We start from the raw sequence: 21,184 nt of genomic DNA on the forward strand, positions 1-21,184 counted from the left end.
TAGGTCTGAATATGAAAAGTATATAAAAGCTGAGGCTGTTATCCAGATATATTTCAGCCAAAAGAATGGCTTTACTTACCCTATACAGCTATTTAAGACAAAATAGTACTCTTTGTGTGTGAACTCCAAATAATCCCTTATTTTTTTCCCCAGCATGAGTAGATACAGCCTTTAGAGCTATCTGCTTTATAACTTCATAGTCGGTGATTCTTAGGTCTGAACTCATTTCCTGAGGGGGACTTTTGAAAAGGATTTACAACACCATGTCTATTTTCAAAATTGTAAGCTAGAATTGCTTTGCCTGTGCAGATGTGATGACCCAAATCTTTCTCTGCAAAATGTCCTTTTAAAATATGCAATGATTTGATTTATCAACTGGTCTAAATACAACTTTTCCTTCTATTACTTTAAACAGATTTACATGTTTCAGAGCAGGAGGAAAAAAGCATTAAAGAAAAGCCAATTAGAAATTGCTACTTCAATATTCTAATAAACCATGCTGAGCTTCTTTGGGTAAACGTTAAAAAGCCTCTTTGGGTAAATGAACTACATATATGATAATAAAAGACTACCTTTGCATGGGATATTTTTGATGAGTCACTAAACTGCATGCATTCATAGAGAATACTATGAAATGTTTTCACTAAGATACTGTGAAGTAAGAACAATGCAGAGTCCTAAACGAAGCATTTAGCTTTCACCAGAGATGCAGAAATAGAAGCAGATAGTAGGTATTGCCCTAATACAGGCTAAGACACCATTTTGTGCCATTTTTGTTATTACTATCCGACAATCACTTTTATGCACATAGTTTTCTCTATACTAGTGCCTGAAATTATAATGTTGCTATTCAGAAAATAAGAGTCAAATTCTGGAGGTAAAGATGGGTAAAGAGGTGAGAAATACCAGAACATGGAGTAGTGCATGAACACCGTTCACATTTTGAGAATCTGTTGAGAGGCTGAGACTGAACAGAAGTGCAACTGTGACTAGATAGACATGGAAAGAAATATAAACCTGATTGTGATGGTATTAATGCATGTTGGGCCAAGTCACTGTAATATTTTTAAGGAAAATCCTGCAAGGGAATGTAAATTAAGCAAGATGACTCAAAATCTATTAAATTTCTTTGAGGCTATGAAATTCCTCTCTTATCACTAGATGTTTTCAAAAGGAAAATAATACATACAAAAATGTCACCTGGATTGTCCTACAATTTAAAAACACTGTCCACTATTATTATTATCATTATTACATCATTATCATCATCATCATCGTCGTCACTATGCTTCCTACTTAGACTGTGCTGACACAAGATGCATAGACAAACTTAGAACAATGGTTATAGTTTCTTTTACTGAGTTGACAAAGTCAGTTCTCTTCCTCTTTTGCCCTTGATTCTAACAGTATTTGAAAAAGTAAACAAGTTCATTGATTTTGGATTTGGCTACTCATAATGCACCCAAGTTTTTCCCATAATCAGCCTGGATATTCTATTTCTCCTACTTAAGAAACATTAAAAATCCTCTCTCCTATTTATATGTAGCTGCCTGAGAACACAAAGCTCCTTCTTACCTGTGTGGTAAAACTTCCCTGAAAATCCAAGGTTGAAGGTAAAATTTGCAACCTGAGTGCGCAGTAAATTTTGAGTCTCTAGTAATGCCTGAAATAAATAAGAAATTAACATGATTTTAGAAAAATAAATATGAAGATTTGGGATGCCTCTTTTTCAAAAGTGTATGCATGAGTGAAACAAAATGTGGGCTTTATTGCTTTTTGGGTTTTTGATGGCTACAGGTATGTCCTATTCATATTTCAGGTATTATAATCACTATTGTTATTATTTTTATTGAAGGTTACGAATTATGAAGCAGTTAAGTCCTAAGCATATTATAAGCGGCTGAGAGGCAATTCTCTAACCACACAGCAGTGAAATCATTTTTCATTTCTGTGTGAGACATTTCTTGAATTTCAGATTATCACACTTCTTTTCCTTGGGGAAAATTTTTCAGAATTGTTGGATGTAGACAGGTCCTGGATTTGTTGGTAAAGGATAAGAAGTTAACTTTTGTTTGAGTAGCAACTGAGGATTTTTATTTAACTGTGCAACCTCTCCTATCATTTTTTTTTTCTCCTATCATTTTTAAGGCATAATTATTGAGTTGAAAGCTTGGATTTTTACTTTACAAACTAAACAGCAATTTTTATATTTTATAGGATGATAATTACAAATGAACAAGGAAAGGACAGGTAGGAAATTGGTAATTCCATAAAGAAATATTCTCTAAACATTGCAAAAAATTTCCTAATTTCTCCTTTTGGAATTATTCTATGTTAATTTCTTGTTTGTAGACAGGATAAGAACATACTGATAATAATCTTTGAGTAAGACTTAGTCCTCTAAATTTTCTGCCAATCCTTCCACTGCTATTATTCCTATGTCGACATATGTAGTTTAATTCAGAACTCTCATATCCTTGGGCTTTTTAGTTTGCTTATTGATTTGGAATGCGTTTTTCATTTTTTTAAATGGATTTTTAAAAGGGGACTTATTTTGTTCTGATGGAAACGAGAAACTCATTTCAAATTAGAGATATTACTAAGACTGATTTTTGTCACTACTATCCATCTTTTAAGGTAAATAAAGAGCCAAAGGTTTAGACAATTTCTTTTGAGCATTAGTTATGGTGGCTAAGCATTTGCTTCAAAAATTTGTGAACCTAACTTTTTATTTCCCCAGAGTTAAGAGGGCTCTCCTGCAAATTTGTAAAGAAAAAAAAAAAAAAAGAAAGAAATAACCAAATAATTAAAAGGTTGATAAACTATATAGTTTCTGGTTATCCAAGATTACAGTTATACTGCATGTAATCCTGGCTAACTTATTTAAATATTATCAATTAAATAGAAAAAGGAAAAAATAGACCTACTAGTTTGACTCATTTATATAAAATATTCAAAAAAGTTCTCATAAAAAAGCAAACTAGATACTAAAAAGAGAGTAGGGTTAAAAATAAATAAATTTATTGACTAGTTGAGCTTATTGGTAAAGACTGTAGAATATAGCTTTAAAATTAAAAAAATAAAACCATCATGCATCTTTTTTTCTTAGGGAGTTCCTTTTTCTGGCACTCTTGTTATATTCAGTGCACAATCCCTGAGCTTTCATATATTGAAATAGTTTTGTTTTGTTTTGTTTTTAATTCTTCCTTTCCCTGTTCTCCTCACCGCTCCAACCACATCCACTCAGTTTTCTACCTCTGGGGTCTTGAAGTCATTCTTAATTTTTTTTTTTTTTTTTAGAAATTCACGTTCTTTTATTTATTTATGACTGTGTTGGGTCTTCGTTTCTGTGCGAGGGCTTTCTCTAGTTGTGGCAAGTGGGGACCACTCTTCATCGCGGTGCGCGGGCCTCTCACCATCGCGGCCTCTCTTGTTGCAGAGCACAGGCTCCAGACGCGCAGGCTCAGTAATTGTGGCTCACGGGCCCAGTTGCTCCGTGGCATGTGGGATCTTCCCAGACCAGGCCTCGAACCCGTGTGCCCTGCATTGGCAGGCAGATTCTCAACCACTGCGCCACCAGGGAAGCCCCCTTGAAGTCATTCTTTATTCCACATTTATTTATCTACCATCCATTCTTAAATTCAGTAAATATTTCTTGTAGGTGGATACAGTGTTGGGTTTGGCAAGCATAGTCTCTGTAACCTTGGGCTTTACTGAGAGGGAGAGAGATATTAAATAGAGGGTCCCACAAATGTGTAATTACAAATCATAATAAGTGCTACAAAACAAATCTAGAGCATGTTGTGATAGATACAATAAGGGATTGAATTTAGACTGGGGAAGTGGGCCTACACTTGATGCTTTCTAAGGGGCCATTTTAAAAAGAGCAAACAATCTATTTTTTCCCAATCAGCTTGCTACCACTTTAGGCAGGCCTTCATGTCTTTTTCTTGGGCTTTAAAACACTGTAGACTGCTAACCGTATTCCCACCTTCCTCTATTCTATTTTACACTCTGCAGTCATGCTAACATCCTAGAAGCAGTAAATGCACTTTACCCTTGAGGTCAGGCAAGCCATTCACTTAATGACTCAGCTTGGTTGGTCATTTCACTTCTCACATCTTTTCCCTTCTCTGTGAAATGGGATCATGCTTAACACTTGTTTCACACTATTATTGTGAAGATTACATTGTATAAGGCATACAAAGTACTTAGCTAAGTGCCTGGTTCATAGTAAGAGCTTGATAAATGGTGTTAATGGTCACTTAATATGTCATTCTCTTCCTGCCAATTAGGTATAAATGGTGCCTTCATATTTCCATATTAAGCTACCTGCACTGGTATTTCCCCAAATCACCCTGTCCTCTGCACTGTTCCTCACCTCCTACATTTCTCCATGTTTTTCCTCTGGTTTTTTTTTTGGGGGGGGGGCCTGGAAAGTGTCCAGCTGTTCCCAATCACATTTTCCAGTCCCAACCCATTTTTAAAGATCTGCCCAAATGCCACCTTTTTGCATGAAGCCTTCCCTGATGCCTTAAAGCTTTTCCTTTTCTCATCTCCCAAAGTAAGTTCCTAAATTGTTTTTCTTAAGACTTGCATCATTTTCCACTTTACTATATAACTTTGTATTTTATCTCTCCTTTTAGTCTAAAAGTACCTGAAGGTTGATCAAACCTTACTCATTTTTACACATGCCATGTTGCTAAATATAGTTTCGTATATGTGGAAGCCATTTAAAATGTGATAGGAGCATATGTTAATGCACAGCTGTAAATTGAATTAGTTTCATTTATTTTTATTACTAACATTTTTCTGATGGTAACATGATAAAAATGGCTCATGGACCATACCATTAAATGATATAGATAGGATCTTGCATTTCACGAGCACATTCATAATATGGATGTTTTATAATCTTCTATTGTAAGTCGCCTAGTAAGACAAGCTCACAGAGGCGAGGGCATATGGATTTTCTTCCACTGGCACTAATTAGCTATATGAAGAATTTGACAGACCTTTCCATTGTTAAAAGAAGTAGAGTTGTCTAGTCACAGCCTCCCAACATGTAATCTTGATTAATGTGGGAGTAAAATGACAATTTCTGTAAGTAAAAACAAAACAAATGGATAAAAAGAAGCAAATTCTAAAGGATTCAAGCTTTCCTACTTCATTGTAACTGAATGTTCTTTGAGTTTCAAAATTCAAAGAAAGAAAGGTTCCATGTCTTTCAATGATAAGAAAAAGAGAGACACAAATAAATATGTATAAAATGGATATAATTTTAAAAAATAAAACTCAGAAATAAATGTAAAAGAAAAACATGTTAAACCATAAAAATTAATGAAGAAATATAGAAAAAAATAAAGGATTGAAATACAGGAAAAATGTATAATGCCAGAGGAAATATCAGACAGGAAAAATACAAATATAAAATTATGAATAAATAAAATATAATAAAACCACAGAAACCTTCTTTTGGAAAAATTTGTTAACGGACTAGAAATAATGTCTCAATTTGAGATAAAAATCAAATAGTAAAGCATAGGAAATAGTATACAGCTGTATATATACTATTTTTTTTTTTTTTTTTTAAATTTATTTATTTATGGCTGTGTTGGGGTCTTCGTTTCTGTGTGAGGGCTTTCTCTAGTTGCGGCAAGTGGGGGCCACTCTTCATCGCGGTGCGCGGCCTCTCCCGTTGCGGAGCACAGGCTCCAGACGCGCAGGCTCAGCAATTGTGGCTCACGGGCTTAGTCGCTCCGCGGCATGTGGGATCCTCCCAGACCAGGGCTCGAACCCGTGTCCCCTGCATTGGCAGGCAGATTCTCAACCACTGCGCCACCAGGGAAGCCCCTATATACTATTTTTATCTGAATATTTTGTGGGGAAATTTGACTAACTTTTGAAAATATATGTAAAATAAAATATATACAGTGTTTGGATAATAAACCTTAGTTATTTTCTTTAATAGTTTATAAGTCATAAAAATATATATAAACGGCTTTGAAGTTTTCCCTTGCATTATTTATGAAAGGCTCACTAAGTTATTTGATTGGGTATCAAAGAGAATAGATATATAACTTATTTAAGCAGAAGCAAAAAGTCATTATTTTAACAAACATTACTTGCATTCACTTAATGTTCTTATAATAAATTCCTCAGTATTTAATAAAGCAAGTCCAACTCTGCCCTACTGCAAAATGTTAAAGAGAACAATGGTTTTCAAACTTTACCAGACATAACATTTTCTAGAGGAGGCTGCTAAAATTGTCAATTCTGGGGACCCACTTGAAGAGTTATTGATTTAATCTGTCTATGATGGGGCCCAAGTATGTGTATTTCATTATAGACCCCAGTTGGTTCTTAAGAAGGGTCAAGCAATTGTTTCCAGTTTTCTCATAAGAAATGAATCACCAGGATGCTTTTCCCAGGCCCATTTTCTGGGTATTCTGACTTACAGTATAAGATGGAGCCTAGGAATCTGTGTTTTTAACAGTGATCCTTATAGTTTCAAACTGGAGATTATAGCCATCAGGGAACTTCAGGAAATATTGTTAGTGCACTATTCATATTTAATTTCAAGGTATATTGCATATGTCTTAACCCATTCTGATATTCAGATTGTTTATCATCAGGTTAACACTTTCTCTACGTGTACATAATTAATAAGTCATGACTGTATACATACTTTGGTATAGGCTTACGTTTTCAGAATTTCAAATCAAATACCAAAGGGTGATAGTTTTTGTTTGTCTGCCTTGGAAAGTTTTTTATTACATTCAATAACTCAATAAAAATGTTATCTTATTTACAAGATCTTACTTATCTTTTTATCTTACTTACAAGATCTTGATGTGGGAATCAGAAAAGGTTACATCTATGCTTATTTTCCAGGTGGAAAAAAATTGCTTCATGGAAAGTTTAAATGGCCCACCCAGAGAACACAACAAGAGGGCCAAAATTGAGCATGTTTGCCTTAACATTTGGTCCGACTTTAACCTCAGGTCTCTCTACAGTAAATCTGTGTGGCCACCCAGTTTGAAACAGACTCGGAATTTCATGAACTTTTGTGCAGAGACTATTTGTCAATGTACAGATGAAAATGAATAGGGCTGACCCAGGGTGAAAGTATGAAGCTTTTGAAGTTTGCCTTTGATAGTTTCTGCCTCCCTTCTTGTTCATCTCTCTCCCTTTAGAAGAAATCTCCATTCCTTCAGAAATCTACTCTCTTCCTTTTTTTTTTGATAAAATCTTACTGCTGTTCAAAGAGGAAATTGTTTGATATAATTTATAAATTGACAAAAGCTTATTACACCAACCTGCTGAGCCTTCTAAAGAATTTCACATGGAACAGTTTAGCTATGATTGTGGAATGGGTGAGTTAATTAAGAAAGAATGAATGTATACTTCTGATATCTTTTGTGGGGAGAAAGGTTTGGGGCTTGGGGGGTCCTTCTGATGAAATCACATTCAATTCAAAGAACAACTTGCCAGGTAGAAAAACACCATAGTGTTTCAGAGCAATTATCCTCTCGCTTTCTGCCCATCACCTAAGTGTTCCACTGCTATCTATCTTCTCTCGCTTAAGTCTCCAGGAAGCAAGGAATCTGGAACTCTCTGGGCTCTCTACCTCCTTGTGCTATTATTCACTCATTTATCCATTCAAACAGTATTGACTGAACCCCTGCTTCTTGTTTTAGGCATTCTTCTAGGTACTAAGGACACAGTAGAGAATGGTAACAATAATATCTAACATAATTGTGTTAGGTACTGCTAGGTACTATGAGTACTATGAGAAGTACTCAACTTGAATTATCTCTTTAAATCTCTCCATGATCCCTTGGGCTTCCCTGGTGGAGCAGTGGTTGAGAATCCGCCTGCCAATGCAGGGGACACGGGTTCGAGCCCTGGTCCGGGAAGATCCCACATGCTGGGGAGCAACTAAGCCCGTGCACCACAACTTCTGAGCCTGTGCTCTAGAGCCCACGAGCCACAACTACTGAGCCCGCATGCTGCGACTACTGAAGCCCGCGTGCCTAGAGCCCGTGCTCCGCAACAAGAGAAGCCACCGCAATGAGAAGCCCGCACACCACAGCGAAGAGTAGCCCCCGCTCGCCGCAATTAGAGAAAGCCCATGTGCAGCAACAAAGACCCAACACAGCCAAAAATAAATAAATAAATAAAATAAATTTATTTAAAAAAAAACCTCTCCATGATCCCTTTATTAAGCCTATTTTACAAGTGGGGAAAATAAATCGCAGAGAGCCTAAATAAGCTACCTAAGGTTATGGAGATAGAGAGTGTCTGCCAGACAAAACCACTATATTTGTTGTTTCATGGAGCTTACATTCTTTTTAGACATGCAGATGATACACATGGCAATTCAATCAAATAATTATTTAATTGAAATTATTATTAATGTAAAAATCATTATAGTATATGCAAATATTGAAACTAACAAAGAGTACCTACATTTTAACAGGATAGGCAATGAGTTGTATGAAGGTCTTTCTGAAAAAGTGGCAGTTTAGTTGAGAGAGAGATGAGAGGCCAGTTATGTCTAAAACAGGGACTCCAGAGAGTGTGCTCCAGGCAAGGGGGCCAGTGAAAACAGGGCTCCGTGTCAGGAAGGACCTTGGCACCTTTTTAATACACCACCCTCTACCTCACCTCACATAGGATATGATTTACATTTTAAATTGATTTCTCTGGCTACTTGCTGATAAGGAATTGTAGGAAAACTTGTAAGAAATGGGGGAAATCATTTAGGAGGATTTTGCAGTAGTTTCAGTAAGAGAAAATAAAGGCATGGCTTCTACTGGTGGTACTGGGAATGGAAAGAAGTAAATAGTGTAATTATTGATGGGCCGACGTGGGAAGTAAAGCTGAGTGATTTCATTAATGATTCAGATTTCTGACATTCGATGAAGTGAGGGAAGAGTTGAGATAGGTTTTGAGGGAAAATCAACACCTCCATGGCTACACTAAACATTTCTTCCCCACAGCAGGATGGCTATGTTGTTGAAACCTCTACATCACCCCTAACAGGAACAACAGAGTTTAAAGTCCCACATCGTCAGTGTTTTCAAACATTGGTACCCATGATTAGAGCTAACTGCACAAGGAATGTATATATTAGTAAGGGGAGTGGTCTCATTGTACAGGGAGTGCTTTTTGGATACCGGAAGGTTAAACATTGATACTGATTAAAGATACAGGCAAAGAGAAGAAAAAAATTGAAAATTAGTTTGACCTTGAAAAATAATATTAATTCGTGTCACGTATGTGAAGAGTCTGCATTTTCTGCTTGATTATCAAAGAACACAATGAAGGTTATATAAATCATTAAACTTGAAGTGCATTTACAGTGTTGTAAATTTTGATTGTATCAGCAAAGCACTCCATGTGTCTTTGACTCCCTTCCCAGTGGCTATGGATGGATTTGTCTTGTGCCCTAAACTGTGTTACGGGGGAATGTCATTGGCATCTCTGTGTCCACAGAATTCTAAGCCACTGACTTCAGTCCATTCTGAAAGCATGTGAGATGAATTTCTGCTTCTGCTTTCTGATTGGCACTGGTTCTCTCCCTGGGATCAGAAAAATTCCATAAAGGTAGTGAATTACTGCCCAATTCTTAAGAGCCCCAGTTTCTCTTCAACTATATTCTCAAGTTGAGCCCATAGAGGTCACCACAAACCGTGAGTATGCCCTTCTCTCTGTACCTCTGTTTCCATGTTTTTCATGTTCTACCTAATCGATTGGAATTTTGAATCAAATACATAAATTTGAATCAAATATGAACTCGTATGATCCTTCAGATAGTACTACTTGAACCACTGGCTTTTCCTTTATAAGTTAGTTCTTCTAAGTCTCGTCTTCAATTGTATTATTTAATTTACTTTTTCTGTAAGCTTTGCTTCCAAGTCTCCATCATGGCCTGCAAGAATTTTTGAGTTGTAAAAAGATAAATATAATGTAACTTTAGAACTCATGGTTCATGTAGCATGATTATTTCCTTAAAAGGATTTTATAAAGTAATGGCAAGAATAACTGTCTTATTTTCCCTAGGCCCAAATGTTTAAGTAAATGATAAAGTAATAGTGAGATAGAACTATCTTACATGAGGACTTCTTCGGGGATGTGGAATGAAACTGGTCATTGTAAGCCCAGTGACTGAAAGATGCCTTCAGGAATCATCAGGAATCAGAGAGCTGAGAGAAACATACACATGCACAACAAAATAATAATGTCAGACCTTTATTAAGTAAGGATGGGAGCAAAGTCGTTTTAACTCGAAATATTTCCAGAGATTCTAAGTAAGGATCTGCACTGAACTGGGCCCAAATTCTCTCTGTGTTAGGTTGAAACTTTAAAATGTAACCTGAGTCACCCTGCATAATCCTGACTTCTGTGTTGGAGAGCCTACTTGATAGAAATGCTTTGTCCTGCTGTGGAAGTACCAAAGCAGACACAGAATCACCTTTGGAGCTAGCTTGGAGTCTCTGAAGTGTGGAAGCTTGGGCTGCCTTCAATAATGAGTCATCATGGATGATTTTATTATGTAAGAGATGATAAGCAGTGAAACAAGAGTTCCTGGTTACAGATTTCCAAACGGTGATCCATGGGTCACTAGGTCTGTAAAATTTAACAGTTCCATGAAAAAATAATTCCATGTTCAAAATGTTTGGGAAACACTCTGTAGTATATCCCTCTTGGGAGGTTCTCAATTCACATTTACATGCTAAAGTCTTTAGTAGAAAAAATTTTGTACTTGATTTCTCTCAGCTTTTTCCCCAAACTATTTGCCAGGAACACACACTCCTACCTGCCTAATTTTAAGATACAGTCTTAGGAAGAAAACATTAAGTGGATGGCTAATACCTTGGAGGTAGAGGTATTTCCTGGGGTCACGATATCCTTGATCAAATACAGTTTCCTATTTAGTATCCAATGCAAATTGCAAAATATAATAGCTGTAATTTTACATGAAATGTGGTTCTGCATATGTATTCAGTTATATAATCACATTAACTCTCTGCATGTGATCTGAAGAAAAAGAGGACTTTTCCATTATTCCAGGATTTGTCATTCCACAAGAGCTTCAGATCAAAATCAGTTTCTTAGTATTATGAAATTGTGGAAATATACTTAGAAATAATTACCCTTTTGATAAACATGATGTTACTTCTTGGAGCATCTTATTCTTGTTGAAAACTTATTAAAAACAACTACTAAGTTGTTTTCATTACCTAAATTACGTTTTACTTCATGATCCAAAAAAAAAAATTCTCATTTTATTTTTTAGGCCTTAAAAAATGTAGGCCTCTCCAGCAGCTGTCTCCTTAATCAAGGTCAGATACTGGCATTCTTCCTTACGAATCGTGCTCTGCCTCTGTTCACAATCTCCATGTCTCATTCTCCATCCTCTGGTCACTTGGTACAAGTCTAGGGCCTCTTACAACAGTTCCTGGCACAACACAGATATTCAGTAGTTGTAAGCTGGTGTTGTAACTGACCTTCCTAATTTCATCTCTAGAAATACCCTCTGCTCACATACACTCAGAAATCTCTTCAAAATGTCGAGGTATCAGCTTATTATCATCTTTCATTCTTTTGCTTATTAGCTATCATTCTTTCATTAAATATTGTGTTGTAACAATTCCAAAATATTTCTTGAGCACACAAGGTTTACACTCTATTCTCAGTTTTATACAACTCCCCATTCTTTCATGGATGCACCCTAGAAACACCTGAACTCTGTGACAGATTTTTAGGATATTGGAGACAGGCTTCAGAGATTCCTGCCATAGCTTTGGCAGATATGTCGGTTCTATAATAATTCTCCTAAAAATGTCCTGGAACCACAGAAAGGGAGTTCTGAGGATGGTAGGTATTCAGCATTTTAATTTCAGTATCTCTACAGCCATTTCATTCAAGATTAAAAAGAAAAAAATTTACTTTCTTGTCAATTTCCATCATTCCTGTCCCACAGGAGCAAGGGATACATTACTGAGAGCATCAAGGGATGTCTGCAGGTTTTTATCCACTTATTCTTAGTAAGGTATAGTCTCTTCCTGTCTTCTCTGTGATTTCACTCACAATTTCTCTCTACTCAAAGTATAAATAAATTTCAGGTTAAAATCCATATGATCTTTGCAGTGGCCAAACTTTTCCTTTCACTAGAGTTATTTCATTAAGATTATACTTGAAAATTACAAATAATATGTTTTAACTTTATTACTATCTTTCTCTTATTAATTTTAAAGGAACCAAAGCTTTGCCTTACTTTTATTTGCTACATTAATAGAGTGAATCTTATCAATCTGAAGTTACCACTGGGGCAGAGCAAGTTGATAATGGTGAAAATAGCTGTGTGCAGTAATGATTCAACTGATTGATATGCTGTAAGTGATCTGAACAAAGATAAATCATTGACTTTATTGGGTATTGAAAAATTGCATAATACGTGTAGGATAGGTGGCATGCTGATATCTATATATCTATATATCTATAGCTGTATCAATATAAATATGTGTGTGTTTTATGTCCCACAGTGAATATATTTGTCTTCTTTCTGAATAAGGATATCTATTTTTAAATACATAATTGGGCAAATAGATGAATAAACAGACTGCATCTATTAGCAAATTTATTATTTATCATCAGGGTGTACTCTGTTAAGGTGGTACATGATAACTTAATTGTTTAGACTTTTAAAAAGGATCATTACTTCAGAATATTGACATATTTGCATAAAAGGATAGGAGTGTCAAATTAAAAAAATCAAGAACATTCCCTTGATGACTTAGAAAACAAACAAAAAAAGGTTATTACTTAGATTCCATATATATGTGTTAGCATACGGTATTTGTTTTTCTCTTTCTGACTTACTTCACTCTGTATGACAGACTCTAGGTTCATCCACCTCACTACAAATAACTCAATTTCGTTTCTTTTTATGGCTGAGTAATATCCCATTGTATATATGTGCCACATCTTCTTTATCCATTCATCTGATGATGGACACTTAGGTTGCTTCCATGTCCTGGCTATTGTAAATAGAGCTGCAATGAACATTTTGGTACATGACTCTTTTTGAATTATGGTTTTCTCATGGTATATTCCCAGTAGTGGGATTGCTGGGTCGTATGGTAGTTCTATTTTTAGTTTTTTAAGGAACCTCCATACTGTTCTCCATAGTGGCTGTATCAATTTACATTCCCGCCAACAGTGCAGGATATGGGGAAGGGGAAGGGTAAGCTGCGACAAAGTGAGAGAGTGGCATGCGCATATATACACTACCAAACGTAAAATAGATAGCTAGTGGGAAGCAGCCGCATAGCACAGGGAGATCAGCTCGGTGCTTTGTGACCACCTAGAGGGGTGGAATAGGGAGGGTGGGAGGGAGGGAGACGCAAGAGGGAAGAGATATGAGAACATATGTATATGTATAACTGATTCACTTTCTTATAAAGCAGAAACTAACACACCGAAAAATAAAAAATAAAATAAAATAAAAGCATCCAGTAATACAATTCAAAAAAAAGGTTATTACTGATAACAGAATTGAAACTGCAATGGTCATTAGAATTTTTCATTTAGTCATTGTAATAGCATAAATTCAGTATTTAGTTTATTTAACAGGTGAAATGAGAAAAATTTATTTGTAAATAAACACATCTACCTGTAGTAACCAAATAGACTTTAAGTAAATACCAAAAACTTTATCTCCATAAGGAACTGTACTCCAACAAGCATTTACCAAACCACTGGTATCTTCGAAGCTGTCTCTTAGGTCTTGCTAATATACTGTGCCCCTTTAAAAATTATGTAAATAAGTAAATAGTCTCTGTGTAAATAAGTAAATAGTCTCTGTATAGAAACATTTCTGTGTCTTATTTTCATGTTATTTTACCATTTTGAATAAATCTGGGTTAGTTAAAAATTTCATGATCAATTCTATAAACTTCAGAAAATTTTTCGTATGCTACATAGCTTAATATTTTGCAAATGCACATTCAGATGCATATATTTTAAATGCATATCACAAAAATCATTTCCAAAGGCTAAATATCAAATCATGTGTCAAATTATATATATTTGGGGCATTAAATCTTCTTTACTGTTTAAGTTCATATGTAGTAGAATCTTCTTATTATACTGCCAGCAAGGAAAAGATGCATCTATTTGTAGTTTTTAAAAAAATCAATATGAAATATACATGTCATTATCTATATAGATTTGGATATAGAAACCATAACCAAAGTATATTACCATTCATAGTATAGATATTTTAAGGTGGATTTTTCCTGTTTGTTGTAGACAAATTATCTTTCAGCAAGTCTCTCCCTCCCTCTGACAAAATTTAAGACTTTTGAAAATAAAAAGCTCCTGTGAGATGTTGCTATCGCCTCCTCAAGCTCAATTCTATTTAAAGCCTAATTACGATTCAGGTTCTTAACAAAACAGTCTTGACATCATCTGATAAACACCTACTAGTCTACCAACTCTGCTTTCTGGTAAATGAAGGGAAACTAGTGAGATATTCATAAAGGAGACCGACAAAAACAAAAATATATTAATGGTAACATTTTCTGTACAGCTCTCATTTTCCAACACAAGAAGGCAACATTCAAAATATTTTCTATGTAAAAGGTATCCTTTAGAGTTCTATGACTGACTTTATCCACGTTTCACAGTATATTTTTATACAGAATTTGGCTATAATTTAATTTTAAGAAGGACTCTCAAATAAGTGAAATATGTTATTGTATTTACTCATGCAGGAAATATTAGAGTAGCTAATATTCCAGCTGTTCTACGTAGTAGAGATTCAGCTTTGAACAAAACAAAGTCCTTTCTTTAGGAGTTCATATTCCAGTGGATGAGACAGACAATAAACAAATAAAGATATGGTGCAGTAAGATGATGGTACTAAGAAGCCACTGGGGAGTTTTGATCAAGCAGAGATATCATGTTCGCCACACCTTGAAATCTGGTCTTTGTATGAAGAATTACCTGGGTCAAGGAGGACATGTATGGAAGAGGGAAACATTTAGAAGAAAGAACTACCCTATTTGAGGAATGAATGTCTTGGAGCTGGTGGTAATGTAGGAGGAAAGTGGTCAGATTTGGGATAAAGCTTGTAGACATCTAGGACTCTAAATATCAAATGATGAATTGAATGCAGGTTGTGAGAGATTTGAATGGGGTGCATGATGACTATTGGCATTTGTTCCCATATTTTGTGTATCAGATGAAAGTTGTTTGGAAATTACCAGCCACATCTATTCTCAGGGAGTGAAGTATCTCTTCAGCATCCCCAGAGTATCATTTAGTGTGTTGGCTTCATCTACAAAAAGCAGGTGTTCCTAATCCATTAAATTTTTGGCCAAACAATTTTTTTTTTCTGTCTGTGTTTTCATGAGAGCTCAAAAAGTGTGGAGTGAAAGCAAGCTTTTTCAAATATTTTGGAAAAAAAATGTTGGGATGAGTTATCACGTAAAACTACTGCTCTAAGGATTGTTTATTTAAGAATATTAGATACAGGGTAAATGCAGAGGAAATATATTGAGACATATTTAACAAACCTTATTTAAGGTATCTGAAACAATGTAAAATGAAAAGCATATCATTACCAATCATTTTATGTAGATATTGTGGTATAGACATCAGATATTAAATAGGATTTACACTTTCATTCCATTCTCTGAACTGTTGAAATAAAACTCAATAAAACTTAATTGTTATTTTACTAATTATGGCTCATTTAGCATTATAAAAAAAAACTTAACTAAGTGTTAGAATTTGTTGAAACAAAAGTCTTCTTACTTCTATAAATGAAGTGTAGTTAATTCTTTTAAATAAGTTCTTAAGGAATCTCTTTCCTAGAATATATTTAATCAACTACAGGGACGTTTCATTTTATTAACTGACTCTTTAGTTTGACATTGCAAATATCTCTCACCTTGGGCCATGAATGAGATAAAGCCTCTTAAAAAATCTTACTCTCACATTCCGCATTATTTTACATTAATCTCCAGAATTACTTTTAGAGATTTTTGAGCCATCTTTATTCTTCCTAATTGCTGCATCTACTAAGCAAGACAGATATTTTTCTACAAAACCCTTGTTAATTACTAACATATCCCACATTTACATAATACACTTTTTGGGGCAATTTCTGTGGTAACATTTCATGGCTAATAGGAAGCAACTTGCTTTCCTTTATTAAGTGCACTAAAACTTCATGCCCTAGACATCATTGACGGTAAACATTTGATTCTGCTCAAATTTAATGCACGGAGGCATTTTGCTGTGCCAATATTAGGTTTATTTATGTGCTGTGTTCTGCATTGTTAGCTGCTAATGAGACGTCAACTCTTATTGCTCCAAGGCCTGAACACTAACCTCATTTTAATGAGTTCATTATTTGCTGTCTTCTGAAAGGAAGACAACAAATTTTCCTTTTAATTAAAGGTCAAAACACCTCTGGTGAAGGAAAGGGAAGAGGTTATCAAACCCTAGGAGAAGCTGAGAGATAGCTCTTTCAGATTTCTAAGCTAAGCAGAGTTAGTATAGACTGGGGCAGGTGGTGGTTTCTCAAGAATATAGACTGTCAATCAATCTCCAGAGACCAAGGTGCATCTAAATTTAAGACAAATGAGAACCCTACAGTACGATGGCTAATGTGCCTAAGACTGTAAAAAATGAAAGTCAGCCAAAGTAATTAAAGAGGCTTTACTCCTAACCAAAAGGGCCCCCTGGATCAATAGGGCTTCAGGAGCATGATTTGTCTTTTGCATGAGGAATGAGTTATGGGGTGGAAAGAAAACATGCTATATTAATTGAGGCCAGAAAAACTAATCTCAAATATTTTATCACAGAATGTGAAGCAAAAGCAAGTCAATATTTGGGGAACTATTTTTAATAATGTATAAGATATGTGGACCTAGCATGAGATATAAGAATATGTATATTCATAGGAAACTTAGCTGCTAAACTGTGAAATTCCTGGGAATGTCAGTTCTTATTTGCATTTGCAGGCAATGCAGACCTCTAACCACAGGGGAAGGTGAATTTAAATAATATATAGTCCTGTCATAACAGATAGTATGAACTTGCTACTTACGTAAATTTTAATATGAATGAAACCAAGAGATTCAAGCATAACAATTACATGGAGCCTTTGCACTTAACAAATAGTGTGGTTAGATTAAAGCCCAAAACACTTTCATTTTGCTCTGACAGCATACACATTCACACACGGGTGATTTCAATCTTGTACATTGCTTTCTAATTAATATCTAAATGTTTAATGATAATATATTTTTAATTTAAACATATGCCTTCAGTAACTTTGTACATGAAATCTAGTACATACCTTTTTATGTTTCTAAGCATTGTTCCTGGATTAGAGTATATGAACCATAAATATTTTACTTCAATAAACTTTTTATTGTAGAATTTTTTAGATTTACAGAAAAATTGCAACAATAGTACAGACAGTTCCTATATACCAACACCCACGGCATCTTATGTTAGTGTGGTACATTTATCACTATTAAAGAGCTAATACTGATATATTATTATTAACTAAGTCTATACTTTATTCATATTTTTCTCAGTTTTTCCTTAATATCCTGTTTCTGCTTCAGGATACCACATTACATTTAAGTATATGTCTCCTCAGGCTCCTCTTGTTTATGAGATTCACACTTTTTTTTAGAGCAGTTCTAGGTTTACAGAAAAAATAAGCAAAAGTACAGAGTTCCCATATACTCCCTCTTCCCCGTATCCCCTCCCAGATTCCCCATTTGTTACAATTGACGAATTAACATTATTATTAACTAAAGTCTATAGTTTATACTAGGGTTCCTTCCTTGTGTTGTAAATTCTATGGGTTTCGACAAACGTAGAATTTCATGTATCCACCATTACAATTCCACGTGGAAAAGTTTCACTTCCCTAAAAATCCCCTGCACTCCACTTATTCATCCCTTACCTCTCCTCGTGGCAACCACTGATTTTTTACTATCTCCCTAGTTTTTGCCCTTTCTAGGATATCATTTATTTGAATGATTATACAATTAAATTATACAACTATACAGCATGTAGCTTTTTCAGATTGGCTTCTCTCACTTTGCAATGTGCATTTAAGACTGCTCCATGTCTTTTTGTGGCTTCATAGCTCATTTGTTTTTATTGCTGGATTCCGTTGTCTGGATATACATATTTTGTTTATCCATTGACCTTTTGAAGGACATCCTGGTTACTGCCAAGTTTGGGCAATTATGAATAAAGTTGCTATAAACATTCAGGTGCAGGTTTTTGTGTGGACATAAGTTTCAACTCATTTGAGTAAATACCAAGGAGTGCAATTGCTGGATGGTAAGGTAAGAGTATGTTTAGTCTTGTAAGGAACTGCCCAACTGTCTTCCAAAGTGACTGTACCATTTTGCATTGTACCATTTTGCGTTCATTTTGCAATGAATGAAAGTTCCTGCCGCTCTACATCCTCCCCAGCATTTGGTGATGTCAGTACTTTGGCTTTGGCCATTCTGATAGGTGTGGTAGTGGTAACTCACGGTTTTAATTTGCAGTTCCCTAATGACATATGCTGTTGAGCATCTTTTCATATACTATTTGCCATCTGTTTATCTTCTCTGGTGAGGTATCTGTTCAGTTCTTTTGCCCACTTTTCATTTGGGTTGTCTGTTTTCTTATTATTGAGTTTTTAGAGTTCTTTATATATTTGGATGCAAGTCCTTTATCAGATATATGTCTTACAAATATTTTCTCTGGCTTGTCTTTCCATTCTTTTAACAATGTCTTTTGCAGAGCAGAAGTTTTGAATTTTACTGAAGTCCCACTTATCAATTTTTTCTTTCATGGATAATGCTTGAAATAAAATTTATTTGGTAAATGACTCAATACAAAAAGGCAGATCAGCTTTTATTGACCATCTTTTTGTATGTAGCACTGTGATACGGACTAGAGTAAAATGATGTGGGAAGGAGACAATACAGTAAACATCCCTTGTCTTTAAGGAGAATAAAATTCTGTGTAGTTGTTGATCATAAAGAAATTACTGTATATATTTATTTAAACACCATTTTATGGTTTTATCTAAATGTGTTTCAATGAAATCAAAGGTGGTCAATTGTGTACACTTGGAAGTTATCCAATAAATAATATATATATTAACTACAAAGCCCAAAATATCCAGTTATGAGAGACAATAAAATTGGCTCTCAGTTTTCCCTTTGACAGTCTCCTTGCTTTGGCTTTTTCCAGATATGCAGAGGGGAAAATTAAGATTTGGAAAAGAAGAGAATTTTACAAATGAGGACTTCTTTCAAAAGTTTTTTTTTTTAAGTTGAGAAAACATTATACCATACTGCTATACTATGAATAATGTCTATTGAGCGTTTTAAATTTTTCAAAATATTGTCATATAGTATTTCACTTAATGTTCAGAATAATTCTGTGCATTGTTGCTATCTTTATTTCACAGCTGAGGTTAACAATTCATCTAAAAAGTGGTGTGGCTCAACCAGGCTCTGAAATCTGAAACTTATGCTTCCAAATCTCTTGTTCCTCATAATTCCTATGGGACCTCTGGCTACTGTCCTATGTGTGCCATTATCTACTTACTGATGGTTAGCTGAACTGTCACTGGTTTAGCTGAGCTACGTATATTTTACTTAAATAGCCACTTCAGTTTCAGAATTTAATGTTTCAAAGGAAGGAGTTAAAACTCACATAAATGAAATAGTATTTAAATTATGTTATATAATCATAATTTAGTTTCATGCTGTGCTATATACAGCAAGTGCTTGGAATCTCAAAGAAATGAGACTCAAATAACAAAGCATCTATAGTGTTTAAAAAATTTAGTTGAGATTTTAAAAAATCTTTTATGCTCATTACTCTTATTTCCATGCTAAGAATCTAGAGGTGTTTTGGATATAGGAATTTCATCTGGGTCCACTGCTAAATTGGACCCAATCTGAAAGGTTTAGGACTCATTTATTTTGACAGTAAGCTGAATTAGTAATGCATTGCTTCATATTTTTCCTTATCTGATAAGAATAGGATAGGCTGCAGACTTCTTAGGTGTTTTTTTGCCCTCTAACCTTAAAGTTATTGTTTCTGTTTTAAAGAAGACTAGTTTTAGATGTGGAGGTGGCTGACATAGAATAAGACACAGAAAGTAGCTCTGTCTCAGCATTAACTCCAAGTTGTTATGATGATGCCTTCCAGTGGACACCTATTCTGCCGACTTTTAGATCTGTTTTTGTTGGATAATTTATGTGTACTTTACATCCCTTTTGACAGAGAAACAAATTTAAAATAATTTTAAAAATTATATTTGAGCCTCTGTTTTCAAAACCAAGCGATGGAGGCAACTGTCTATACAGGTTTGTTATGAATCCTGGAAACCTGTGCACACATCAAGTCTATCTTCTGTCTAGAAGTTCTCTGGTTATTTAAAGTTAAAATCCTTGTCCTTAAAGTGAACTTCCACAAACACATTGTTCCTCTGGTTTTGGTTGTACCACCTCAATTCAAGATGTAAAAGCAGATTAGTAATTCTGTTTTTATTCATGATTCATAAATGGTCAACTACATTCCATATCTTCTTTTCTAGGGGCACTGTTTATTGGCCACTCTTCAGGAAATTGTTAAAAGTATCATCCTGTATCTGTTTCATTTTGAAAGCCATATTTAACCCTGGTATTTGGTTCAGAGATTGATGCCAAATTGTTAAGATACATTTGCATAAGTCTCAAAAACAATGTGCTGACTTTTTTTGATATAGTGTTATATTTGTTAAAAATCATATTCTTATGCCCATTCAATAAAACTTGTACAGATGGAGTACTTAGTATATACTTGAAACTGTTCCATGGTTTTAGCAGGAAGCAAAATATATAAAGTAATTGTCCCTACATCTAAAAGAAGTAATTTTCTGTTGAACAAACAAAACAAAATAAAGCTGTAGAAAAGGCAGCATGAAAAGAATGGTATAACAGAAGCAACTAGATGTAAATGCTCAATGAATCCAAATTAAAGAAAAGAGTAGAGCAGTATAATGTTGATCAGAGGAGGTTTCATTAAGTTAGTGAGTTTAAAACATATCTTTGACAGATGCCCAAAAAGCACATGAAAAGATGTTCAA

At 34.8% G+C, this 21,184-nt stretch overlaps 1 protein-coding gene across 2 annotated transcripts in view; it reads right to left on the bottom strand.

Annotated features, from left to right (window-relative positions):
- Positions 1-21,184, bottom strand: part of LOC103004566 (N-deacetylase and N-sulfotransferase 4) — a 231,422-nt gene that overhangs the window by 137,915 nt on the left and 72,323 nt on the right. For both annotated transcript variants that reach the window (XM_028164021.2, XM_007172427.2), the window contains exon 2: positions 1,576-1,663. In XM_028164021.2, the coding sequence (XP_028019822.1) occupies positions 1,576-1,663 (88 nt within the window). The remainder of the gene's footprint in view (positions 1-1,575; positions 1,664-21,184) is intronic.

This window comes from Balaenoptera acutorostrata, chromosome 5, assembly GCF_949987535.1.
Source record: "Balaenoptera acutorostrata chromosome 5, mBalAcu1.1, whole genome shotgun sequence".
Classification (NCBI taxonomy): Eukaryota; Metazoa; Chordata; class Mammalia; order Artiodactyla; family Balaenopteridae; genus Balaenoptera; species Balaenoptera acutorostrata.